The sequence below is a fragment of the Cricetulus griseus genome, chromosome 7 (assembly GCF_003668045.3).
Source record: "Cricetulus griseus strain 17A/GY chromosome 7, alternate assembly CriGri-PICRH-1.0, whole genome shotgun sequence".
Lineage (NCBI taxonomy): Eukaryota > Metazoa > Chordata > Mammalia > Rodentia > Cricetidae > Cricetulus > Cricetulus griseus.
Genome location: NC_048600.1, coordinates 74,523,715 through 74,550,582, shown reverse-complemented (window position 1 = coordinate 74,550,582; position 26,868 = coordinate 74,523,715). Strand labels below are relative to the sequence as shown.

The 26,868-nt window shown below is 44.7% G+C and overlaps 2 protein-coding genes across 3 annotated transcripts in view; one reads left to right on the top strand and one right to left on the bottom strand.

The window, feature by feature from the left end:
- Gid4 (GID complex subunit 4 homolog) overlaps window positions 1-7,389 on the bottom strand; it is a 28,561-nt gene extending 21,172 nt beyond the window's left edge. The window contains exon 1 of the mRNA XM_027427296.2: window positions 6,872-7,389. Coding sequence (XP_027283097.1) covers window positions 6,872-7,060 — 189 coding nt within the window. The 5' untranslated portion in view covers window positions 7,061-7,389. The remainder of the gene's footprint in view (window positions 1-6,871) is intronic.
- A 204-nt stretch (window positions 7,390-7,593) lies between these two features.
- On the top strand, window positions 7,594-24,711 carry Atpaf2 (ATP synthase mitochondrial F1 complex assembly factor 2). Of its 2 annotated transcripts, none has more exons than XM_027427295.2 (8): window positions 7,594-7,738; window positions 15,812-15,856; window positions 16,033-16,178; window positions 18,049-18,146; window positions 19,537-19,617; window positions 20,897-21,009; window positions 21,441-21,556; window positions 23,939-24,711. In XM_027427295.2, the coding sequence occupies exons 3-8, from the start codon at window positions 16,170-16,172 to the stop codon at window positions 24,074-24,076; spliced, it is 555 nt and encodes a 184-aa protein (XP_027283096.1). In that variant the 5' UTR covers window positions 7,594-7,738; window positions 15,812-15,856; window positions 16,033-16,169; the 3' UTR covers window positions 24,077-24,711. The 2 variants fall into 2 exon arrangements, with proteins under 2 accessions (XP_027283096.1, XP_027283095.1); XM_027427294.2 differs by having other exon boundaries at window positions 7,617-7,900.
- Window positions 24,712-26,868: the final 2,157 nt, after the last annotated feature.

The following is a 26,868-nucleotide window of genomic DNA, read 5'->3' as shown; positions in this document are numbered from 1 at the left end:
TTATCTCAGGTGGGCTGGAGAGATGGCTCAGTGATTAAGAGCACTGGCTGTTCTTTCAGAGGACCTGGGTTCAATTTCCCAGCACCCACATGGCAGCTCACAACTGTAACTCCAGCTCCAGGGGATCCAACACCCTCACACAGATATACATGCAGGAAAAATACCAATTCATATAAAATAAGAACAAATAAATTATAAAAAAATTATCCCAGGTTTGTGTGACTCACTTTGGCCAAATATTTCAAGAGTGATGTGCTTTTGGGAACAGCCAGCCGACTCATTCATTTCCTGGACATTATCTCGCTTGTCTGCAGTCTCTGTGCATTGGTAGACACAAGGGCTCACTCTACCTGTATATCCAGAGCCATCTCTAACTCTAAATGTCTTATTTGATCATTTCCATTTCTCTGCTATTCAGCCACTACTATTCAGCTTGGGAGAGCTATTCCTGTTATGGACCCTAAGCATCATCTTGAATTATTTCCTTATGGAATGAGAAGAACATTCGAGAATAACATTTTATAAAGAGTTAGAAGGAATAAATTTTAATTATGAGCCAAAATGCCACCCAACATATTGTGAATCTCGGCTTGGCCTATTTCATAAACAGCCTTTTTTTGTTTTTCCCAAGACAGGGTTTCTTTGTGTACCTGTGTAGCTCTGGCTGTCCTGGAACTTACCCTGTAGACCAGGCTGGCCTCCAACTCACAGAGATCCACCTGCCTCTGCCTCCCGAGTGATGGGATTAAAGGCGTGCACCACCAACACCTGGCACCTGTCTTGGATTTGTATTTCTTTTTATGTGTACTAGTTTCTTGCCCTCATGTATGTCTCTATACCATATGCAAACCTGATGCCCGTGGAGGCCAGAAGAGGACATTGGCTTCCCAGAACTGGAGTTATAGATGATGCTTTTAACTGCTGATGCTTTTAACTGCTGAGCTGTCTTTGTAGTCCCTGGACTTGTGTTTCTTTCTTTCTTTTTTTTCTTTTCTTCTTCTTTTTTTTTTTTTTTTTTTTTTTTGGTTTTTTTCGAGACAGGGTTTCTCTGTGTAGCTTTAGAGCCTATCCTGGCACTTGCTCTGGAGACCAGGCTGGCCTCAAAACACAGGGATCTGCCTGCCTCTGCCTCCTGAGTGCTGGGATTAAAGGCGTGCGCCACCAACGCCTGGCAGGACTTGTGTTTCTTAATAGAGTCAGGAGCCCAAGACAGGAGGAAGGAGGAGCACAGATTTTAAGGTTTGGTGGCCACAGGTTGCTTAGACACTGCCAGATGTCTATTCAACAACCAACTTTTTTTTTTTTTTTTTTAAACCATACTAGTAGGACCTGGATTTTGTTCTGGCGCCTACCTTGTTTATAAGACCTGGCCATTATTAATGAAACTAAAGCATGTATGGACTCCTGCCAACTGTGAGACACTGGTGTAGAGATGAGTGACTTAGTTCTGGCCAATAAGAATAAGAATATAAGTCTTCTGAGTGCTTAGGAAGGAGGGCTAACATTTGAATGGGCATATGAGGAACAAGTGTCTCTTCCTTTTCCTCATGGTGGGAACAATGACAAGCAGTATTCAGTCTCATGGCAGCTACCAAGAGACCAGAAAGAGAAATAGATCAGGAAATGCTGAAGATGGCAGCCCAGAAAGATAGATGGAACCAATCATAGGACCTGGAGCCAAACAGTAATGTCAGACAGTGGGTGAGACAGGGTCTAACGTAGCTCAGGCTGGTCTCAAACTCACTATGCAGTAGAGGAAGACATGAACTTCTGATCCTCCTGAGTGCTGGGATTGCATGTGTGGACCATAATGCTTGGTTTATGTGGTCAAACATAGGTTTCTGTGCATTTTATGAGCTGGGTTATATCATCAGCCTTGTGCACGATATTTTGAAATGCAATCTAGATACTTGGAGCTGGAAGCACACCAACTTGTAAATCTCACCTCAATCCACACACAACTGTCCCAATAGGCAGAGACTCAGAGTTCATGACTTAAAATAACTCTAAATGTGGTAAACTCTGAAGTTGCCTATTAGCTTCTGAATTAAAGCAAAACAAAGTACAGAGGTACTGGGGGTACATGGGGACTTTTAAGTGAGATCTCACTTCAAAAAATTAGAAGTTTTGTGGCACCTATTGTATTTTAAGAAAATATTTATTTTATTATCTTTAATCATATCTATGTGTCTAATGTAAATAAACATGAGAGAGGCCAGAAGTGTCACAGTCTCCTGGAGCTGTAGTTACAAGAAGCTGTGAGCTGCATGAATGGGTGCTGGTAATTGAACCTGGGTCCTCTACAAGAGCCGTATGTGCCCTTAACTGCTGAGCCATCTCTTCAACTCCACCTATCAGGTTTGGGGATTTACGTCTATCTCTAACACAAATCAAATATTAAGGCAGTCCTTAAGAACTATAATGAACCTAGTCAGCCAGATGATGTCAGCACCAAAGCAATGAGGTTCCAACGAAGCCCAAAGGGCTGTCATATCTTAGTGCTGGAATCAAAAGTTACTCATAAAAATTGAAGTATTGCAGCATCTTCATCTACTTACTGGTCTCTTAGCACTGGGATTAAGTACCACACATGGTTCAGAAAAAAAAAAAAAGATTTTATTAAAGGACACTCTGAGACTGAGGCCTTAAATCTCACTTTTGTGATTCTTATAGAACCCAATACAATTTGTGGTTTTCAGAGCTAAAGGCTATCAGATGGAAGAAATACTTGTTAATAAGATTAAAAATTGAAGTGCAAATTGCTTCACATTTGCATGCTCAACAATCAGAATTTCTATTTGGCCTCTATTCAACCATATCTTTTCCATTCTGCCCAAACTGATTTTGATGATGGGTGAACTCACATTACCCACTTGCACACATTCTCACCAACCAAGGGGCCAGCATTTCAATGTGAAAGATAACAAGACAAATGTTTAGCAAGGAGGCCTCTCAGTACAACTATGTCCAACAGCTGCTCTTTTTAAATACTACTTTCACAGAGACCTGGGCTTCACACTACTGGTGATTTAGGGGATGGCATAGAGGGAGACAGTCATAGTAAGACCTGGGGGAAAGATCTTGTTAAAACCCTGCTATTCTCAGGGGCTCTGTTATATAAGAGTTTCAAAATAAAAGATGTTTCAGGGCAGCAGTTTTCACTCTATGGGTTGCAACCCCACAGGGGTTACATATTAGCTATTTACAATTCATAATAATAGCAAAATTACAGTTATAAAGTAGCAATGAAAATAATTTTATGGTTGGGGTCACTACAACATAAAGAACTGTATTAAAGGGTCACATCATTGGAATGGTTGAGAACCACTGCTCTGGGGTTGTCGTGATTACTTGGTAAAGTACTTGTTATGCAAATATGAGAATCTGAATTTGGATTCCTAGTACACATAAAAGCCAGGTGAGGTGGGGCATACCTGGAATCCCAGTGCTGGGGAGGCTGAGACAGGCTAATCCCCCATTCCCTGGCAGTTAGTCTAGCCAATCAGTGAGTTCAGATTCAGTGAGAGTCCCTGTCTCAAAAAATAAGGTGAGAAGCAATAGAGGAAGGCATCTGATACAGACCCTCTGATCTCCAGGTGTACAAGCACATAGGCAGGCATACATGTACCCACAGGTACATGTGTATACACCCCATTGCTCTGAAAGCACAGGAAAAGATATACAACATCTTCTGAAACATTTATAGTAAACCATGAGATACCACTGCATCCCCACTGAGACAACTGTAATCTAAGGAGTTTATAAACATGTGAAGAAGTTGGAACCCTCATATGCTGTCAGTGGAAATGTAAAACAGTGTCACTACTTTAAAAACCACTGGTAGTTTGCTAAAATATTAAACCTAGAGATACTACAAACCCTAATATTTCTACCTCTAGGTATCTCTATATCTACTCAAGAAAAATGAAAACATATGTCATATAAAAACCTGTACACAGCCGGGCTGGTGGTACATACCTATAGTCTCAGTACTTGGGACGGCTAAAGTGGGAAGGTCACTTGAAGTTAGGGGTTGGAAGCTAACCTAAGCAATAGAGACCCACACCTCAAAAATAATCAAAAAACCTATATGTGGATGTTCACAACAGCATTATTGATAAGAGACCCAAAGTAGAAATAACCTAAGTCTATCAAGTGGTCAATGGCTAAACAACATGTAAGCAATGTTTTATAGTGGGCAGCAACAGGAAGTAATGAAGTAGTGACATGTGCTGAGATACAGATGAGCCCTGAAAATGTGCAATGTAAAGACGCCAGTCAGGAGAGGAAAAACAACTATATGACTCTATTTATACAGTTAAAACTGAATCTAGGGTTTTGTTTGCTTTTGAGAAAGGTTTCATTCTGTAGGTCAGGATAGCATCCGCTGGCCTCAGAGTCTGAGTTTAGGGATTAGAGGTGAATACTACCAAACCTGATCTTAGAATAGGTAAATCTGAGGAAAACAAAAAAGATTAGCCTAGGGATTGGTATGTTTGGTGTGTGTGTGTGTGTGTGTGTGTGTGTGTGTGTGTGTGTGTGTGTGTTAGCTAGGGATTATGGGATTTCTTTTGGGAGCAATAAAATGTTCTAAATCAGGTTATAGCTGCACAACTTTGTGACTATCCTAAAAGTCATTTAGTATACACCTTGAAAAGAGTAATCGGGTATACTTTTCATTGATCTGACTTCAGAGTCCATGCCTTTAACTATCACATTATTCTGCTTCCTAAAAACATTTTAAACTGAACAACAAACAAGAAAACCAGGAAAGTTCGATTATGAAGAACAACTATTCGCAGAAGGCTGAATCTAAAAAACTAGCCTTAGCAGGAAGGAAGACCAGGTAACAATTCCCATGCCTCCACCTGATCATAATGACAAACAAGTTCATTGACCTGGATGTGGGGGAGCATTCCCTGGCATGACCACCAACTGACCCCACACTAGCCATTTCACATAAGGATTTGCGCTACCTGACACCTATCAACCATGCCCCAAACTCAATCACTATTTTCACTGGTTCACATGGGCACTGGCAACTGCAAAGTAGGAAACAACAAACAAATGATAGGCACAGACTTTCCTCTGACACATAGTTGCTCTGCCCCATCGGTTACCTATTATATCAGAAACTAGCAAATGGGCTTACATTCAGGATCCAAACATGATCCATGCAGGAATCTCATTCCAGAATTTCATGATTAGTTGAATGAATTAAAAAAAAAAAAGCCTGACGTTTTCATACTATATTATCACATTTTAAGGAGGAAAAAGATGATTATCACAGTAGGCAATGAGGATTGAAATAGCTCAGCCAGTTTTCCAATTACAATAAATATCATAGTTCATGGTAGAACTCTATGGAACAAATTACATTTAATAAGAGCACGGTTTTCCCAATCAAAAACCTGAGAAAACTATTCCCACAAATGGTAGGAACAAAAAGGGCTTAAGAGTGTGTGCTACAGTTAGAGAGGAGACACTCTCTTGTCTTTGGAGTTCATCTACCTGCTCAAAAGGAACCAAGAAGGGAAATTAGAAAGAGTAAAGGGTGGTAGAGGGTGTAGAGTACACTGTACATCTCATTGGGACCCTGAAGCTGTATGTACCTCTGAACAAGATTTGGGGAACAGCCTAGGTAGGGGCAATAGGAGAATGCACAAAGATGGGAGGGGGACTAGGTCTTCAAGCAGGCAGTTTAATACCCAGAAAGAACACTACTGAGGACAGAGGAGAGAAAAGAAATTAGCCACCTCCACCAATCTCCTATGGCTGGGAAAAGCTTCAAGGGAGAGAGAAGGAAGCGCTGGAAAAGGCCCAGAGCAGATGAAGCTGAAGTTTCAAAGTTGTTCAGGGACTGGCAGCCGGCAGCCAGTACTCAGATATCCAGGTCAAATAGGGGGAGGTACGTGGACACAAAACAAAACTGGGTTAGATTTCCCAGTACTTGGGCATCTGAGGCTGGGAGGAAACTCTGGAGCTGTGTAGATAAAAATCAGCAACACTGAAGCCAGCAATAGCAACCAGCTAGACCAAGGTGCGAGGTCTGGGGAGAGGCCAGGGGCACTGCCTGGGATGGGAAGTGGCCGCGGAGCAGGGTAGAGTAAGAAGCCTGGGGCAGGAAGCCTAGAGTGGGGACAGTTGACAGGGCTATGAACTGACTGAAGTAGGGTTTTGGTACTGGAAGGCCTCAGGAGGCAAGGTCCTAAACAGTAAATGGTGCAACTGGAGATACCTGGGTGTGAGTACCTGATCTTTGGGGGAGCCAAGGGCTAAGGAATGCCTTGGGTTGTCTCAGCCAACAGAGGGAGGTTGTCCACTCGGCCCCGCCGCCCCGAGGACCGTAGGTTGGTTGAGTTTTCCAAAGGAACAAGGTCCCTGGCTCTCAGGATGGAGTGGTGGTAAGAGGAAAAGCTTCATTTTGGGAGAATCTGACACTGGTCGCCACCGGGAGGTACTGAGTCTGGGGGAGCCAATGGGGAGTTCTTCAGGGTACGACAGGGACTGATGGGAGGGCAGGCTGGTGTAGGAAGACAGGACTTGGGAAGAACCGACCCAGGTTAAAGGACAGCTAGTCACAGGGGTGCTTCCGGATCCCAAGCGGGCGGGTCAAAGGCTCCAAGTGTGGGACAGTCTTTGGGGTCTGTCTGAGGCTGGCCGCTACAGGCTCTGGGTCTAGGGGTGGGTTAGGGCTAGGGTTCGAGAGTGTGACATCAGCTGGGTAGGTCCCGGTGGGAGGCGCCGGGTGCAGGAGGCCCCGGCAGCGAGGGCCTGGTCCGCGGCTGAGGGCTCGCGGAGCCCAGGGCAGGCCTGGCCCGTGAGCGCCGCGAGGAGGCCCTCGGGCCCGGCCTGGCCGCCCGGCGCTCACCTGCAGCACCACCTCTACGTCGTACGAGTTCCCCTTGCTCTTCTGGTGGCCGCGGAACTTGGAGCCGCTGTAGAGCAGGCTGGTGGCCACGCCGGGCTGCTGGGTGTTGATGGGCGGCGGCGGGATGAGTGAGGCCGCGGATGTGGCTGAGGCACCCGCCGGCGGGGGACACTCGGTACGGACCGGCATCGCGGGGTCCCCCGGAGCCAGGGCTGGGGGGAGGGGGAAGGAACCGCCGCCGCCGCGCGGGAGTAGAGGCTGCGGGGAGGGCGGACCCGGGCGCGCACGCGCGGGGGAGGGGCTCCGGGAACCACCCCGCCCGCTGCCGGCCGACCAAGGGCTCGTGTCGCCACCTGGACCCCGGGACCTGCTAGCAGGGTTGTCCTGAGCTGCGTCCTCCTCCCCACTTGCCCTCGCGCGCACACACACTTGCACACACACATTCACACACTCACACACACATTCACACCCTCACACACATACACACATTCACACATACACACAAACACACACACACACACTGCGGCTTCCGATTGGCGCGGGAGCGCTAGAGAGGCGGGAGTAAGCGCGCGCGGCGCTTCCGCTTATTGGTAGGCGGAGGGAGCACGTGGTGTGGTGCGCGAACGGCCCTCTGGGACTTGTAGTTTTTTCCGTAGTGCGGCATGGAGGGGGCGGGGCGAGCACGCTTGTGATGCTGATTGACGGGGAGGGGGGCGGGGAGAGGTGCGCCGAGTGCGCGCTGTGGCGACGGCGCGCCGTAGGTGTCATGAGGAAGATGGCGGCGTGCAGAGGAGGCTGAGGGATTCGAGCCCGTGGTGAGAGGTTTCCGTACAGTGTCTTCGCTTTATTCTTCTCCTCTGTTTTGAGGTATGCGTCCACCCAGGCCCTTGGGCGTGATGTGGCGGATCTGCCCCCGGCTGAGGGACCGGGGGCGCGGCCTCTTGAACCGGCCTTCCAGTGACCCCACCGGCTCAATGTGGCCAAGGCCAACCCCGCGGCCTCCGGCCAGGGCCTATGTACCACCAACAGGTGAGGCCCGGACATATGTTACCTTTGGTCAGGAGCCAAACCCTGGCTCACCTGGTGGAGGATTTCTGTGGTGCAATGGGAGGGTGACTAAGGCAGGGTTCAGGCCCATGATATTTAGAGCAATGGAGTTGTTTCATGTGGGAAAATGATACCCAAACCAAACCAGTGCGGGGATGACCTTAGAGGGCACAGCGAGATATTTGGCTCTTGTGGCTTTTCTAAATTTTCTTTTTCTTTGTTTGTTTTTCGAGACAGGGTGTCTCTGTGTAGTCCAGGTCTTGGAACTCGCTCTGTAGACCAGACTGGCCTCGAACTCAGAGATCCTCCTGCCTCTGCCTCTGTGCTGGGATTAAAGGCGCGCAGGTGGCTTCTTTGATTTCAGAAAGGAAAATCTAGGCTTTAAGTCAGGACTTCGAAGGTCACAGAGCAGACTGGTTGAGGTTAGTGGAAGGCAAAGAATGGCCTGACCGCCTTGTGCCTCCAGCATAAGACTTGGCACAGAACGGGCAGGCCTTAAGCCTTCCACCTCCACACACTTTCCTTGAGGGTTTGCAAGCCCTCTGTCCTAGTGCAGCGCTACAGCCCCGGCGTTCTCTGAAGCCTTCTCTAAGTGCGCGTTCAGGCCATGCTGCTTTCCCCTACCAAGGACTGTCATGAGCCTGAAAGGAGGTTATTTCGTTGTTGCTAGAGAGAGAGTTTATGAGTGGGGTTCACTTCAGTGAATGAAGAGTAGTGACAGCCTCCTTTCATCCAATGAGCTGTTTTCTGTTGAGGGCATGCCGTCTCACCTGAATGATATTCACTGTCAAATGAAGGATATGTTACACCCACTAAACAATAGTTTTAACATGCCGTGATATGAGAAGTACTAAGGATCTGAGAGCGCACAAAGAATTCCCTTTTTTTTTTTTTTTTTTTTTTTGGTTTTTCGAGACAGGGTTTCTCTGTGGCTTTTGGAGGCTGTCCTGGAACTAGTTCTTGTAGGCCAGGATGGTCTCGAATTCACAGAGATCCGCCTGCCTCTGCCTCCCAAGTTCTGGGATTAAAGGCATGTGCCACCAATGCCCGGTAAAGAATTCCCTTCTTTCTTGAGCATGATTGAAAGGGTACTTAATTGAAAGGGGCTTGACTGAAAGGGTACTTAAATTGGGGCCTAACAAATAAATGAAGGGTTTGGTGAAAAAAAGGAGTGTAGCATGTCCAGAGGTGACAACAGGGTGTTAGAGATCTTGCTGAAACATGCCCACATTAAGAAACAGAATTCCTAGCTGGAGAGGTGGCTTAGGGGTTTAGGGCACTCACTGCTTTTCCAGAGGACCTGGGTTCAATTCCCAGCACCCACATGGGAGCTCACAACTGTCTGTAATTCCAGTTCCAGGTGATCTGATTGCTGTCACACAGACATACATGCAGCCAAAACACCAATGCACATAAAATAAGAATAAATAAATTATTAAAAAAAAAAAAGAAAAACAATTCCATAGGTAGTTTGGCACTGGGATAAGAGTACAAACTTGGTGTCTGTTGTTGCTAAACTTCTGAGGTACTGTGGTCTCAGGCATGTATGATGTTGCTTTCTTTAGTGATCTGAAGCATAAGATTGCCTTTAAAAATTCTTTAGGCTGTAAATTCCATATTTTTCATTTGTGTGTGTGTGTGTGTGTGTGTGTGTGTGTGTGTGTGTGTGTGTGCGCGCGTGCATTCTTGCTTGCCATGCACATGGAGGTCAGAGGACAGCTAACAGGACTTGTTTCCATCATGTGGGGTTCAGGATTGAACTGAGGTTGTTGGGTTTAGTGGCAAGCATTTTTACATGGTGAGCCATTTCAATGGTCCAAAGTCCATAATCTTATATAAATGGGAGAGGAGATTGGATGTAACAGGGAGCTGAGTTTTCATTTATTAAGACCCAAACAATGACCTAGAAGTGGACCAGGAAGAGACAGTTAAGAGGAAGGAGGAAGCTGAATGCAGTGTTGTGGTGTTGCATATGTTTGTGTACTAACTGCTCGGGAGACTGAGATAGAAGGATTACTTGAGCCCAAGAGTTTGAGGTTAGGCTGGGATATAATAGCAAGACCTCAACACAGGGCGGAGGGGGAGGAGACAAGGCTTGACTTATATACACCTTGCTCTCACCATGCCTCATTCACTCATTTATTTATACATTCCTATTTTCTTTCATATTTGACTACTTACTATATGCTAGATAATTCTAAGAGCCAACTGGTAAGTCTGTAATGCAAGAGAAAAGATGGCAGGTCAAGTGCCTCCATATCCCTTTGCCTATTTAGTGAACGCCTGAATATGTTCATTTTCTTGTGCTGTGCCTCCCTAGGATATGCTCTGCTCTCCTTGTCCTCACCAATTGTGAGCTTTTTGTGTATCTTTGAAGTAGTGTAAATTATACCCCATTGGGTTCTTCTTGGTAAAGAGGTAAAGACTCTGGTTGCCACACTGACTGGGCTTGGTCTCTTAGGCACTGCGACACCATGGAAGGTTGTCTGGAGAGGAGGGGCTTTTGAAGGGCTAACTGGGGGTGGGGTGGGGTAGGGTGGAGGAGGAGGAGTGTAGTGCAGAGATCCTCCTGTTCTGTTAGCTGCCCAGAGGGGAAGGTGTTTTGGAGAAGCAGCATATGAGGCTGAATACAAAGAAGTCAAAGCTAGAAGTCCTGTCTCTACCATTTACAAATTGCCTTCTGTACAAGACAGCTCCTCCAAGTCTCTACCACTTCAGAAGCATTACTGGCCTTGCCATCCTCATAAGAGTATCATTTGAGGGGACCAGTGCCACTTGTTTTTAAAATAAAGTTTTATTGGAACACAGTCACATACTCATATATAGTGTCTATGGCTGCTTTCATTATAATGGCCAGAACAGCCTAGAGTATTGATCTCTGCTCCAGATGAAGAACAATTTGGAAAATAGTACATTTATATATTTGGCTGCAAGAATTTGCTATTATTGCATTTCTCTATTTGTATATGTATGTATTTGGGTACATGCATGCCACTGTTTACATGTGGAGGTTCAGAGAACAACTTTTGAGAGTTCTTTTCCTCCTTCCACCTTTACATGGGTTTGGAGATTGAACTCAGACTTGCAAATAAGCATCTTTGGCCCTGCAGAATTTTTAATTCCAACACTCGGAGACAGAGGCAGGCCAATCTCTGTGAGTTCCAGGACAGCCAGGGCTACCCAGAGAAACCTTATCTCTAAAAACAACAACAAAAGATATAATTCATTTAGGGGCTAGAGAGATGGTTTAGAGATTAAGATCATTTGTTGCTCTTACAGAGGGCCGGGGTTCAGTTCCCAGTACCCACATGGTGACTCACAACCATCAGTAACTCCAGTTCCAGGGGATCCTCTTCTGACCGCTGTGAGCATTAAACACATACATGTTGCACATACATACTTGTAGGCAAAACACTCAAACATTAGGTAAAAGTAATAAATACAATAAAGAATTAAGTATATAATTCACATACAATACAGTTCATTTGATAGTGTAAATTCAGTAGTTTGAGAGTCTGTCATCACAATCAGTTTTAGAACATTGTTAACATGATAAAAAGCAGTCAGTAGGGGCTGGAGTGGTTAAGAGTACTTCCAGAATATCCATGTTCAATTCCCAGCATCTACATGGTGGCTTACAACCATCTGTAACTCTAGTTCCAGGGGATCAAATGCCCTCTTCTGGCCTTGGGCACTAGGCGTGCACATTGGACAGACATACATGCAGGTAAAATACCTTAACATATTAAAAAAAAAAAAAGGCAGTCAGTGCTTTTTAGTTACCATCTTTCTGCCTAGCCATTTCTCCAGCCCCAGCACTACTTTCTTCCTTTAAAGATTTCTGTTTTGGACATTTTATACAATTAGACTGAGGGCTGGCCTCTTTCAATAGTATGATGTTCTTAGTTTGTCTATGTTGTATCATATATCCATATTCCAGTCTTTTTATTTATGAATAACATGTTGTTGTATAAATACAACATGTTTTACTTGTACATTTATGGACACGAAGGTTGTTTGTATTCTGGTTATTATGAATAATGCTGATGCAGACATTTGTGTACAAGTTTTTACGTGGGCTTTGGTTTTACTTTTGTTCTGGCTATGTTCCCTAAGCTTAAAATGGCTGGGTCAAATGGAAACTGACTTTTTAAGGAATAGTAAGATTTTTTAAAGGTGGATGAATCATTTTAAATTTCTAGTAGTACATGAAGTTTCTAAATTTCTTTATATCCTCACCAAAACTTGTTATTGTCTGACTTCTTGATTATAGTCAGCTTAAAGGGTGTGAGGTATCTCATTGTAAATTTGTTGTTATTACTATTATTTATTGAGATGGTCTTTCTGTGTAGTCCTGGATGGCCTAGATCTTTATGTATTAGCCCAGGTTGGTCTCAAACCCTGAGTGCTCCTGAATACTAGGATTAAAGGCATTCAACCCCATGTCCAGCTTTAGTTGGAGGCTTTTCTTTATATGTTTATATATAAATATTTTAAATCTGAAAAGCACTGGTTAGAGCTGCCCCAGGATTATAGGAGGTTACCTATTTTGAATTTAGCTTTAAGGTTCAACATCCACCAGATGGCGCCATTTTAAAAGGTAAAGGTATTGTGATTTCATAACTAGCACCATTTCTTGGTGTACTCTGGGAATTGTAGTCCTGTGGTTTTCGGTTGTTCTTAAAAAAAAAAAAAAGGCCAGCTCCTAAATTGTGACTGGTAGAATAACCACACACTAGATGAAGGATTTAAAAAGGAAGTGACACTGAAAACCACTTGTTTCTTTATGGGCTTAAGCAACTTCACAGGAAAGAGATCTTTTATTTTAATAGAAGGTTACTAATTTCCCATATAGCACTCTTTCTATGAATGGTTTTTTATTTATTTATTTTTATTTTTATGGGCATTGGTGTTTTGACATGGGTGTCAGGTCTTTGGAACTGGAGTTACAGACAGTTGTGAGCTGCCGTGTGGGTTCTGGGAATTGAACCTGGGTCCTCTGGAAGAGCAGTTTGTTCTCTTAACCATTGAGCCATCTCTCTAGCCCCCTATGAGCAGTTTTTCACAGTTTTTCTCTGCTGTTTTTCTCTTGTTTCCTTATGGTTGCTTCTTTGATTTTTTTTTTTTCAGTTTGTGTGTATATGTGTGTGCATGTGTGGATGTATGTATGTGCCATACATGCATGTGGAGAACATCTTTGTAGAGTCAGTTCTCTCCTTCAACCCACATAAAGGTTGAAGGTCATTGGGCTTGCATGACAAGCACTTTTACCTGCTGAACCATCCTGCTGACCCTCTCCTTGTTTTTACACAGGGTTGTTGAATAGGCTAGACTGAATGGCCAGCAAGCTATAAGGATTCTCCTGTCTCCACTTGTCCAGCACTGGGATTACAAGCATGCAGTGTTATTCCCTGGCCTTTTACATGGGATCTGGGGATTCAACTTGGGTCGTCATATTAAGCAGCAAGTACTTCATCAACTGAGCTTCATATAAGCCATTTCTAATCCTGAAAATTACTTCTATACATCCCTTCCCAAACAGATCAGTTAATGAGATTTAGTACTGGTTGCTTCTATGGCTCACATACTAATTAACTGCTCAGAGGTCTTTTTACAGCCCACGATGAGATGGGGATTCCTCAGTCTGGGCTCCCACGTGTTCTTACTATTACTGAAGTCACTTGGTCATTTTACTCTCACTAGACAGAACCTCCAGGGCACATTTCATCCCTAAGGCTGGTCCTTGAATGTGAGCAGTATTCCCTGAAGTAGAAGGACTGATGTTTGCCCTTGCCAGACTTTAGGCAGAACAACCCCATCTAAAGCCCACCACCTTATGTGAGACCATTGTCTTTTGGGTTCATTTTGCCATCTGCTGTCTTGTTTTCTGTCTTTATCCCATTTTTGGCAATTTTGGTTTGATGTTCTCTTTAGTCATTCTACTATCCACACTTTAAATTTCTTATTAGATATAGAGGTAGCCCTGGGAAGCAGAGTGTGCCAGATGGGGTTATAGGAAGCACAGCTGTTGTGGTAGCTTTGGGGAGTTAGTTTCTGTCCTTTCTCTGTCCTCTCTCTCTAGCCCATTTCTCAGGCCTGTGCCAGACATTGTGCTCACTGACTTCTGCCTGGCCAGGCTTTTACATGTTGCCCTGTCTAGGCACAAGAAAGCACAATGGACCCAGTATCGAACTTCTATCAGAGAGAGGAAAAGAGGCCTGTGGCCAGCCCACCAGGGTGACAGGGAAAGTAGGGAAATTTAAGAGTACTACAGTGGCAGAAACTTCCCTGTTTTGATGTACAATGTGTGCTAAAATTAGTGTTATGGTTTCATGTGATATGCTTAATTGTGTCATTATCTCAGTAGCCAGATCTGATAATTTTTAAATTTATTTATTCTTTCACAATTTTGTACATACATACAAATATATATTGTCTTAGTGTTCTATTGCTAGGAAGAGATATCATGACCAAAGCAACTCTTATAAAAGAAGGTATTTAATTGGGGTTTGCTTACAGTTTCAGAGGGTTTAGTCCATTATCACTGAGGTGGGGAACATGGTGGCAGGCATGGTGCTGGAGAAGTAGCTGAGAGCTAGCTACATCTTGATCCGTAGACAACATGCAGACACACACACACACACACACACACACACACACACACACACACACACACAGGGCCTGGCATGACCTTTTAAACCTCAAAGCTTACCTCTAGTGACACAAGGCCACACCTACTAATGCTTCCTAACAGTCTTCCAACTGGGAACCAAGCATACAGATATATGAACTTTGGAAGACCAATTTCATTCCAACCATTACACACACACACACACACACACACACACACACACACACACACACACACACACACACAGAGTCACACACACAGTCACACATACTCCTTTCATTCCCTCCCCCTTGTATCCCCTTCTTCCAACAAGTGCCCCTCTTTTATGTTTCTCTTTTGTGGCTTACTGCATTTAATTGGGAGATCTGATCACTTTATAAACAATTTAAAGACAGATTTTTATGTCTTATTCATTATTGTATCCCAGGTACCCAGAACAGGATGTGTCCCATAGTTGGCATACAGATGGTTTAATGGGGAAGCAATTTGGGCTTTAGTTTCCTAAGTGTACCCATAGAAATGTGATTTTGGGGATCCTGTCTTTACAGCAAATGAGAAATGGAAATAACTAACATAATATGGAAACAAAATTGCCCTCTCTCTGCTTGTGCTTTGAGCAACCCCCTTGCACACACATGAAGTTTTTCTAAGTTCTCATTGTCTAACAAAAATATACAACACAGATTGTCCTCCTCCTTGTAGGAAGTATGTGGAGTTCCGGTTGAATACACAAAAAGCTGGTTGACTAGGTAAATGAGTTAGGAAGTGTTCTCATAGCTTTATTGTCTACTTGTACATCACACATGAACATAAGCACAGACAACCTTCCTTAGAGGTGGTTGCCTGGAAGGAGTCTCTGGTTTTAGTCCATTCACACACCAACTTTACATTCAGGTTCATCATGCTGGCCTGGGAGCAGCATGGGTGGGTGTGTTTGGCTGCTGAAGCAGGTGTCTGAAAATTTCAGGTCACAATCGGAGATTCCACAGGCCCTAGATCAGTTGTCTCCTAACTTAGATACTAGAGAGGCATGAGCAGCAAATCCTGTTCTTTCTTCCCTTGTCCCTGGAGAGAGGTTGTTCCCTTTTCCCAAGCTTTAATCAGAAGCTGTTGATTATACTGCAGACTAGGGCAGACCTTGAATGAGGATAAGAAAATCAAGCCAATCAATCCACATTAGCAATAATGATACAAGTTGGCCTTGCCACTGGAGCCCTCTTGATGCTATTTTAAATTGCCTCTGAAAAAAATCTGTCTTACAGAAAGGAAGAGGTTTTATCAGAACGTCAGCATCTCACAGGGTGAAGGTGAGTGTTTAAAAATTTGATGACCTTTTTGTGACTGGTTGGGTACATTTTTTTTTTTATCTTCCGCCAGTTCAGTGGTGGCACTTTTGTCAGATGTTGTCCTTGTGTTTGCTAAAATACAGGAATGGGTCATTCAAATCCACAGTCCCTGAGAATTTTTCATTTGCTCTTTTAAGGTGGATTTGAGATAAACCTGGACCACAGAAAGCTGAAAACTCCCCAAGCCAAGCTTTTTACTGTCCCCAGTGAGGCCTTGGCCATCGCAGTGGCCACTGAATGGGACTCCCAGCAGGATACCATCAAGTTCTACACCATGCACCTGGTAACAAACTTGTAGCAAGCAGACTTTTATCATACAACCTTCTACCTGATGCTCACCAGGCTTCCTGGCAAAAATTTAGATTTCCTTCCATATTATGCTAAGGCTCTGAGGTAGGCTTATCTGCCTAGCTGTAGTCACACTTGTCACTAAACAGGCTTTCCCTGCCTGGCCTGGCCACTAACTCTCAATGTCACCTCCACCCCTATTTTTATTTTTGTTGTTTGGTTAGTTTTGGGTTTTTGTTTGTTTGTTTGTTTTGGTTTTTCGAGACAGGGTTTCTCTGTGGCTTTGGAGGCTGTCCTGGAACTAGCTCTTGTAGACCAGGCTGGTCTTGAACTCACAGAGATCCGCCTGCCTCTGCCTCCCTAGTGCTGGGATTAAAGGCGTGCGCCACCAATGCCTGGCTTAGTTTTGGTTTTTTGAGACAGGGTCTCGTGTCTCAGGTAGTCCTTAAACTTGATTTGTAGCTGCTAAGGACCTTAAACTTGTGCTTTTACCTCCCGAGTGCTGAGATTACAGGCTTGTGTCTGTCTGTACTGTGTATGCAGTGCTAGGGATTGTCTTATGTATGCTAGATAAATATGCCATGTCTCAGTCACATCACTCTTATTTTTTCTATTACTTTTTCTATTTTTGAGACAGGGTCTTTTTTTGTGCCCCTGGTTCTCCTAGAACTTGCTACATAGACCGACAGTCTGGCCTTGAACTCACAGAGACCTTCCTACCTCTGCCTAGGATTAAAGACCTTCCTGCCTAGGTGCTAGGATTAAAGGAATGTGCTGCCATACCTAAGCCCAACCTTTATTTTTTTATTATTGCAGCTAGTCACTTGTTTCATCACCAGTTAATCTAAAATGGCCTGTTTTTATATTTACATGTTTATTGCCCGTGTCTTTCATAACTCAGTGAGTGACAGAAGGGCAATGGCCATGTTCTTGTTACTCAGTAGTTCCAGCAGGAAGTATTGATGGAGCTCAGTAAACACCAGTAAGGTGTGGGAACCAGGCAGCCAGATGGGTAAGGAAAGGAGGTTGCTCCCCAGAGTCACCCATTCAGGGTTGAATGCTCTTAGGCTCCTGAAGCCCTTCTTCTGCAGCGTAGTTGGACTTACATGATGGTCAACCTTTCTCAGCCCAATGATGGCCACCTTATGGTACTACCCACCTTATGGAGCCATGGTTGACCAGATGATACCATGCATGGAGCCCTCATGTGATTCCAGGGAAGGCAGCAGTCACTTCTGGGGTTAGGTGTTCTCATCCTGGTCATTGCTGTGATCTACTTTGACATACAGACCCAGGTGGACCTCCTCAGCAGTGTAGTCTACTTTTTGATTGTCTAGTATAATCAGATCGACGAGGTCACAATCTGATGCCTAGAGCAGTCTTGGAAGCCTCTTATTGATGAGGTAACACTAGAAAAATATCTTGATCCCAGTTTGAATTGCTGCCTTGTCCTCTGACGTGTCAAATAAACTGATAAAGCTCTTCAATCAGTTTTGAGTTTCATGCCTTCATTATTGTATTGGAGTTACGTATTTCACCTCAGTTTCCACATCTAAAATGGATAGAATAGTGTCATCTGCCCCAAAGTATTGTACAGATTAACCTGGTAGTTACAAACATGAAAATACATAAATATATCCACTGAAACTTTGAAGAAGTTCATTAATCCAGGACCACTGAGAGTCCAGTGAATCCCATGAACACAGTGGAGTTTGAACATGGAGCCTGACTTTTGGATCCACTCAGCAGATAGGTTGCTGCTGTGGCTATGACGATGACTCTGATAGGTGGCTCAGGTGTACTTACCTGCTATTATATCAGAACTCACATGTGGGTGACAGAGCATTTTCTGCCTTTTCATTCAGACCACATTGTGCAACACATCCTTGGACAATCCAACCCAGCGAAACAAGGATCAGATGATCCGGGCAGCTGTAAAGTTCTTAGACACTGACACCATTTGGTAAGTGGCATTAGATGAACAATCCTCTTGGGTGGTGTGAGCCTCTTAGTCTGTTTTGCCTCATTTGTTCAGAGCATATCAGTGGAGGAAAAGGCAAGACCTTTGCCATTGCAGGAAGGTAGCCTCCTTGACATGATGAACCCTGGAGGAGGATTCTCAGTCTGCCCTAGCACAGGGACTCCTTGATTGAGCTGAGTTGGCATGGAGATGTGTGCCATTCTCACAGACTCCAGAACCACAGGACCATGGGCCAACCCCTAGCAGGGCATCTAGCCTTGATGTCTGGCCCTCTGAATGTTTATGTGTTGGCATCCATGTAATTACAGGTGGCAATAGTTAGGGACTGGTCTATCCCGGTTCTGAATTCTCCCCTCGTGTCTATATTCTTTGCTTGTTGGTCAGTAATATTGAAGGAACATTGGAGAACCAACTGAATGTCTGAGCATTACTGTGCCTGTTGGCCCCATTACTCAGAAGCTTTGAGTCACCGTAGGGATTACTTGGGGCATTAGCATAGGTACTCTGGAAGAGGGTGGGCTCCAGGATCACTTAGAGCTTGGAGTAGGAAACCTAATCTGTTTTTGCTAGAACTCATCAGCTTGTAGGGAACAGAACCCATTAAGCTTCCCTTTGGCAAAGGGGGCTTTTTGGAAACTATACAGGTTCTAACAAGCAAGCAAAGGCAGTCATGCCCCCCCCCCCCCCAACTTCTACCTGCCTCGTCTCTTCAGGTCCAGGATTGGATAGTAGTAGAGGCCTCCTACTCTGCTTTCAGCAGCCCAGCTTTTCTGCATACCCATGCCCCCTCTGTTCCCCTCTGCTTACCCGAAACTAGCTTTCTGTGGTACCCTAGGGTTCCCATCCATGAGGTTTAGTAGCTTAGCTCCCATCAACTGCCCCTTCTGTGTCTATCAAAATGAATTGTACCACCTGTGGTGATCCACTTGGATAAAGGAGGTGGCTGGGCTCCTGAAGCATCAGCAGGCAGTTGGTCCTTGGCCAGGAGCAGAGGTCTTGGTGGAGCTGTCCACCCATTAGTATTGCAGATCTGCTTTTGAGTAGCACTAACATGGCTGCAAATTTGGACCTGTCAAGTATTTGGGAGCCAGAGGATAGTGGATTGCAACTCAAGCTACACCAAGATTTCTTGGAGGGCATATGCTTGTCATCAGTGTGGGATTTATCTGAGAAGGTGTCCCAAGTGAGGCTAGAGCTGATGCTGCTGGCCCCAAGGCTGCACTCTGAGAACCAGTGCTTTATGGGACAAGACTTAGGATGCAGGGTTGGTGGTGCAAAGTTTTTGCTATTGCCCTTTGCATTTTCCTTTTCTGTCCCTCAATGAAGGAATTGTACTTTTTTATTAATGAAGGTGGTTTTTACAATGAATTAGCTACAGGGTGGAAGAGCCAGAGACATTAGTGGAACTTCAGAAGAACGAATGGGATCCAGTCATAGAATGGGCTGAGAAAAGGTAAGATGTACAGCCCCACACAGAACGTTAAATAGGCCACGTATTGGGTTGTTGGCTGGGGTCAGGGCCGCACAGCACACCTGAAATCTCACGCTAGCTTTCTGAGCCAGAACTCTCCTGAGCTTGGGCTCCCTCAGGTTTTGAGAGATAGAGGTTATCTTGGAAAACATGTTCCTCAAATTCATTTTGGCCATCATGCCTTGAATACCTGCTACTGTAGTATACTTTGACAAATGTATGCCTGTAGGGGCAGCTTTGTGTCCCCAAGAAGCACCAAAGGCCTCAGGCCTCTATCCCCAGGCAGGTATCTGAATGTTGGTTTCCTTGATTTGAGATGGACTAATCCTGCCAGCCAGGCTGGTGGGAGGAATAATAAGCCAGCAATGTGCTTAGCATTCTCTGCGGAAGAGATAGCAACTCAAATTTTGGCTTTTTGTTTTATTTTGTTTTTCAAGACAGGGTTTCTCTGTATAACAGCCCTGACTGTCTTGGAACTTGCTCTGTAGACCAGGCTGGCCTCAAACTCACAGAGATCCACCTGCCTTTGCCTCCCAAGTGCTGGGATTAAAGGCATGTGCCACCAACGCCCGGCTTTTTTTTTTTTTTTTTTTTTTTTTTAATCTTGCACTGTTAAGTGAAACTCAGTGTATAATAAGATACACATGTACATGAACAAAGATCAGGATAGCTTTCTGCAATGTTGTAGATGTGTGGTTTCAAAGGATGGATGATACTCAACAGTTTCCTTAACAGAAGACTTTTGTGCTTGTGAGTATAGAATTGAACAGATACTGAGAAGGTGACAAAATAAAGTCAGGTCAGTTCTTTCCAAGTGAAATGTGGATGGCTCCATGGCACTGCCTTGTTTACAGGGCTTTGTAACAAATGCTAGATGGTTTTTCTTCTGTCATAACAATTTTCACATAAATTATTACTTGCTACATATCTCTTTGGTGCTCACAATGACCCAGGCATCTTGACAGGGCTATTTTTATTTGTTTTGTTTTCTTGAGATAGGGTCTCATGTAGTCCAGGCTAGCCTCAAACCCACTATGTAGGGACTACTGGCCTTCTGCTCCTGATCCTCCTGCCTCTGCTTTCTGAGTGCTGTGATTACAAGTGTGCATCTCATGTACTGCCATCCTGGGGTTTTAAAGGGAAAACACATATGCCATATCTAGGTTTTGTTTGTTTGTTTTGTTTTTTTGCTTCTAGTCAAAAGCTGGACTGCTTTTGAGAGGCAGAGTGCCAAAGACATGCTGATGCCTTTTCCCTTTAGATACGGCGTGGAGATCGGCTCCTCCACAAGCATAATGGGACCCAGCATACCTACCCAGACCCGAGAGGTGCTTACCAGCCACTTGTCCTCTTACAACATGTGGGCCCTACAAGGTACAAGTTGGGCTTCTGTAGTCCTTGAGGCTTGGGTACATATTGACACATCCCTGCTGAGTGCCCTGTGCATGGCGGCTAAGTAGCTCTAGTGCCCAACCCTTTTACTTAGCACTCCAGGGTCATACATCCTCCAGGGAAAGTCTCAACTCGGTGTATCATTAGTTTGGACCCTTATACCCATCTGTAAACCAATTACTGAGTAAGGCTTGGGGCCTACTCTAATTGACCAGGTTCAGGTCATATGCCTATCCAGGAAAAAGAGAGGTGAGTCACCCAAGAAAAGAAATAGTATTCTGACAGAAGAGTATGTCAAGCCTCAGGTGGGTCCTCGGATGGTGCATCCTTCCTCCATTCCATGAGGGCACAGAAACTGACAGGCAGTGGCTGTAGGTACTAACTTGGCTTGTTTCCCCCCCCCCCCCCCCCAGGGATTGAGTTTGTAGTGGCCCAGCTCAAGTCCATGGTGCTGACCTTGGGCCTGATTGACCGGCGCCTGACTGTGGAGCAGGCTGTGCTTCTGTCACGTCTGGAGGAGGAGTACCAGGTAAGGTTCTGATCTCAGTTCTACCTCACCCCTTTCTGATTTGGGCTCACTGAGCTTTATTACTTTGTACATAAAAGAAAATCAAACTAAGGAACAATAGAGGTGTAAGTGTTGCTGGGGCTAGGGGTGTGGCTCAGTGCTAGAGCACTAGCCTAGTGTGCTCTGGGCCCTAGGTTCCATCATCAGCACCACACACACACATATGCCCATGCAGTGGAAAGGTCCAGAATTGCTCAGCACTCTCCTTGCCCCCAGGTCCTCTTCAACAGCTTGATTGGATAGGAGTTGTACTTACCCATATCTTGCATAAGAATAAACTGGGGTACTAGATTGCACTTCTAGAGAATGTTCCACTGGGGTTTGCACCCATGTCTGGGTGACTAGGGCAAAGGCTCTTCAGGCTCATGGACAGATAAGGTATTTGGGCCTCATCTGTCCTACATTTGTATTCTAAGTTAGTAGGAGTTCACTTCCTGATATTTCTCCTGGCTGGCAGAGGAGCCAAGGAGTAGCTGCTGCTCAGACACACATTTGATTTAGGAGGCAGAAAAACTAAGGTTTTTCTATTTTGTTTGCATTTTTGTTTTTGGTTTCAGTTTTTGCTTTATTTTGTTGAAAGAGAGTCCCATGTAGTCCATACTAAGCCTTGAGCTCATTGTGTATCTGAGCCTTACTATGAACTTCTGATCTTCCTGCCTCTACCTCCCAAGTGCTGAGATAATGAATATGTGTCACAATGGCTAGCTAGTTTACTTCTTGGGGGGTGAGGGCTTCAGACAGGTCTTGCTATATAGTCCTGACTGTTCTGAAACTTAACTGTGTAGACTAGCCTGGCCTGGCCTGGGACGTATGAAGATGCTCTTGTTCTTACCTCCTGAACGCTGAGATCACAAATGTGCCACTGTGCCTGGCTTTTGTTTGCATTTTTATTTTATTTCTCTGTCTCTGTCTCTCTGTCTCTCTGTCTGTCTCTCTCTCTCTCTCTGTGTTTACATTTGTGTAGGTGCTTATGCAGGTACAGATACATATGTGCACATTCTGGTGAGGTTGACATGAGGTATCTTCCTCAATTCTCTACCTTTATGTTGAGGCAGGATCTCTTGCTTGAACCCAGGGTTCATCAATTTGGCTACTGTAGTTAGCCAGTTGCTCTAGAAAATCCCTGTCTCTGCCTCTGAAGAGCTAGGATTGTAGGTGGGCTGCCACACCCACTTGGCTTTTATGTGGGTGCTGGGATCTGAACTCAGATCGTCATCCTTATGCATCAGGTGCTGAGCCACCTTCCCAGCCCCTGTTTGCATCTTTAACATTGAGAACTTGGTGTTCCTTGTGGTCCTGTGGGTGTTGCTATTACTTCAGCCTCAGAAGGTTAATGTTATTAGGAGTTGGTTCCTATGTGATTAAAAACCTTTTTTGGGGATATTTAATCTTGGAAAGATGCTAGGGACAACTATTTCTATACAGCAGAGGAGAGCCATCCATTGATGTCAGCCTTTCCATGGGAAGGGCTGATGTCAGCTGTTAGGACCATAGGGCTAGTACAAGACCAGGAAATATGGTTGCTAGCTTAGATTCTGCTTTTGACTATAGGATCCAAGCCAGACTATCTTCTGAACTTTGGATTTGATCCCACACAAAATGAGGGATGACCTGAAGTGAAGGTGAAAATTATCTCAGATGATGTATTTCAGTTGCGCAAACCAAGACCAGGCAGCCAGTAATGCAGGTAGCTTGTGTGACCTGAAAGATTTTGTATTCCTGGGTGATCTGGCCAGGCCTGCCGGACTCCTGCAGAGAGAGGCCAGCTGGATAGATTTGAGACACTTGTGTCTGGATAGCCATGGTTTGCCCAGAGCTCCGGACCCTCTGGGAGTTCTGAGAGGCTCTACAGCTTGCTTGCTTCTAGCATGCTGCACAGTCTGTTCTGCTGCTCCTTAGGGATCTGAACCAAGTTGCCTGTAGCCTGGCTTCATTTATTCACTGCACTCTCATCATGGTGCTTATAGCCCTGAAGGACAAGGAGATACAACTCATAGAAGATGGCAGTTTGCAGGCTTTTTCATGCTGGCTTCCTGGTCAGAGTGATGTAAAGGGTCATATGGGAAAAGCTTCATTAGAGGAGACACAGTGGGATTCCAGTGCCTGCCTATTTAGCAGTGGGCAGCCCCTGGCTGGGATATACTCCTCTCAGACTATCTAAGCCCCAGACAGCAAAGGAGTCTTCTCCAGCTTCCTGGATGTTATTACCAGATGACCCACATGGGTCTTATGTGTTTGGTAGGATCATGACTCACAACCCTTAGCCCAGTGATGGGAATGGGATGTTATTTAGGTCACCAGGCAAGGCTACTCACTCAGAAGCTTGTTTTTCCCTCTCCTTAGATCCAGAAGTGGGGCAACATTGAATGGGCCCACGACTATGAGCTCCAGGAGCTTCGGGCTCGCACTGCCGCTGGTACCCTTTTTGTCCACCTCTGCTTGGAAAGCTCTACGGTCAAGCACAAGCTCCTACAAGAGTGAGGCCTGGGTTGCAAATGCTGGCTGAAAGGAACTGCACAGACACAGGGTCTCTGATCTGGGCTTCCCTGGCTGTTGGAACTCTGTACCCAGTGAAGCTCTTTTGGCCTGTACCTATCACGCTATACTTGTGGAGTACCCAGTGTGTGCCTGGGTCTTCCCTGGCCTTTGTGGCTTGGCCTTATCCAGAAACACCCTGTGATGCCCTAGAGACACAGTATGCCTGTCTTGAGGTCAGACAGGTTCCAACCCAGGTGCCTTTGGCCTGGTCAGCAGTGAAGGAGGCATAGAGACTTTCTCTTGACCCTGATTTTATTAAATGTTTTTTCATTCTGGAAAATATCAAGCCTCATTTTCATCTGAGTCTCAGCATTTCTCCATTCTTGTTTTATCTAAGCTCTGTCACCATTTTTACATCTGCTACCAATGGCTGGAAACCTCACGGCAGGGAAGGGGCAAGAAACAAGCCATCACCACACACAACCACTTTTCATCTTCAGCCCTCAGCCTGAAGGCCTTTGTCCCCTCCTGGCCTTTCATCAGATGATCTTTTGAAAGTAAGTCTTTGGTCTAAGCTGCTTGGTTGCTGTTTGTTATATTCTTAAAAAAAAAAATAAAATATGACTCCAAAAATATAAGTTGTTTCTGGGATGAACACAAAGATGGTCCTGTCCTGGTTACTTACATGCAGTGCTATGATCTGGATCTGGGGTGTCCTCCTGTTGTGCCATTATGTCCTGTGGGTATGCCATGGTCATTGGTTTCTTAAAATCAGGGCAGCTTTAATACCAACACAGGATTGGGCTCATTAATATCCCTCATGGATGATGAGAGAATTCATCTACTAAATAAATAGTTAACAATTGCTAGAATAATCCTAATATTCTCACTGGTTCTCTAGGCTAGACTGAGTAGAATTGTTTCTTTGGTTTGTCATTACCTAGGTGAGAGGCAGACTCTTCAGAAAGTCACATATACTTGGTGCCTGAATAAAGACAAATATGAACCAAATATGAGCCGTGGAGGAGCAGCTGCAGCTGAGGCTGAGCTGTCTGAGAGTAGAGAACAGTCCCTGAGTGGCAGACTTCACCTATATGGTATATAGTAGGTCTTGCTATTGTGGCAGTTTGTGGCCCCTGCTGTGGGTAATAAGACCTGTAGCTGAGGCTGAGACATCTGAAGGTGGTGGCTCCTTGTGGTGGGGTGATTACAGAATGGCCAGGGGATGACAGTGACATGCCTTCTCCATGAGTGGGGTCTTAGAGTACAGGGCATGCCCTCAAATGGCTGATGAACTTGAGAACATATTACAGTCGCTGAAAGTAGTACCTATGTGAAGGACTCCTAAGCAGACTATGTTAGCAGTTACATGTTTTTACTGAGACATGCAACTGAGGCTGAGCTGACTGCCTAAAAAGAACTACATAAGAAAGAGCTTACAGTGGGAAGGTGCCAATACTGTCTTCTGCATCAGCCTCAGGGACAGTAGAAAAGGGAGGGCTGAGAATGAAGTGTGACAGAAGATACCTCCAGATCCAGTCAGTGTAAAGGAAAGGGAAAGTCCATGTCGATGCTGGTCGTAATGGTCCTGTGCAGAGAACTTTTATAGTCAGGGAATAAAAAACTTTGACTTTTTTTAAACCAGAAAAGCAATATACCCAGGACAGAGATTATAAGTAGGAAACAGTAAAAGTGGTGAGCTATCCAAAGGTTAGATTCTGAGGACACTTTATGCCAGATTAAGGACCTTGGAACATATCAAATTTTAATAGATTCACATTGATATATATATATATATATATATATATATCAAATTTTAATAGATTTACATTGAATAATGAAAACTAATGAAAGATAAAAGGCATCAAGATGAAAGTAAAAGTGAAACTTGATGGAATAGTTAAATGTGTAGAAATGCACAAAAACAGTGTCCTGACACTTTGAGAAGCATTCTTCAGGAGAAAGAGATACTTCTAGAAGTAAACTTTAACAGTAATTCCTAACAGAACATACAAGGAATTTAAATTTTCTTATAAACTGTAAGATTTTGTGCTTGGTGGTTGGTTTTTTGTTTACTTGCTTGCTTGTTGGTTTTTGTTTGATTTTTTTTTTTTTTCTTTTTGAGTTCCTGGAACTCACTCCATATATCAGGTCTGACCTTGAACTCACAGAGATCCTCCTGCCTCTGCCTCCCGAATGCTGGGATTAAAGGGATGCACCATCACTGCCCGGCTGTTTGTTTAAGATAGTGTCTCACTTTATAGTCCAGGCTAGTCTGCAACTATGTAGCTCAGACTGACCTCAAATTTGTATCAGTTGTCCTGCTTCAGCCTCCTAAGTGTTGGGATTACAGGTGTGTGACACCATACCTAGCAATGCTGTCTTTGAACTGCTTGAACTGGGAAAATTTTGTTTTGTTTTTGTTTTTTGTTTTGTTTTGTTTTTTGTTTTTTTTGGAGACAGGGTTTTTCTATGGCTTTGGAGACTGTCCTGGAACTAGCTCTTGTAGACCAGGCTGGTCTCCAACTCACAGAGATCCGCCTGTCTCTGCCTCCTGAGCGCTGGGACTAAAGGTGTGCGCCACCACCGCCTGGCTGAATGGGGGAAATTTTTTAAATTTAATTTTATGTGTATGTATATTTTGTCTGCATGTATGTCTTTGCACCATGCATATGCAGTACATGTGGGAGCCAGAAGAGGGCATTGGGTCCCCTGGAATGGAGTTAGAGATGGTTGGGAGCTGCCATATTGATGCTGGGAATTGAACCCTGGCTCTTTGAAAGAGCAGTAAATGC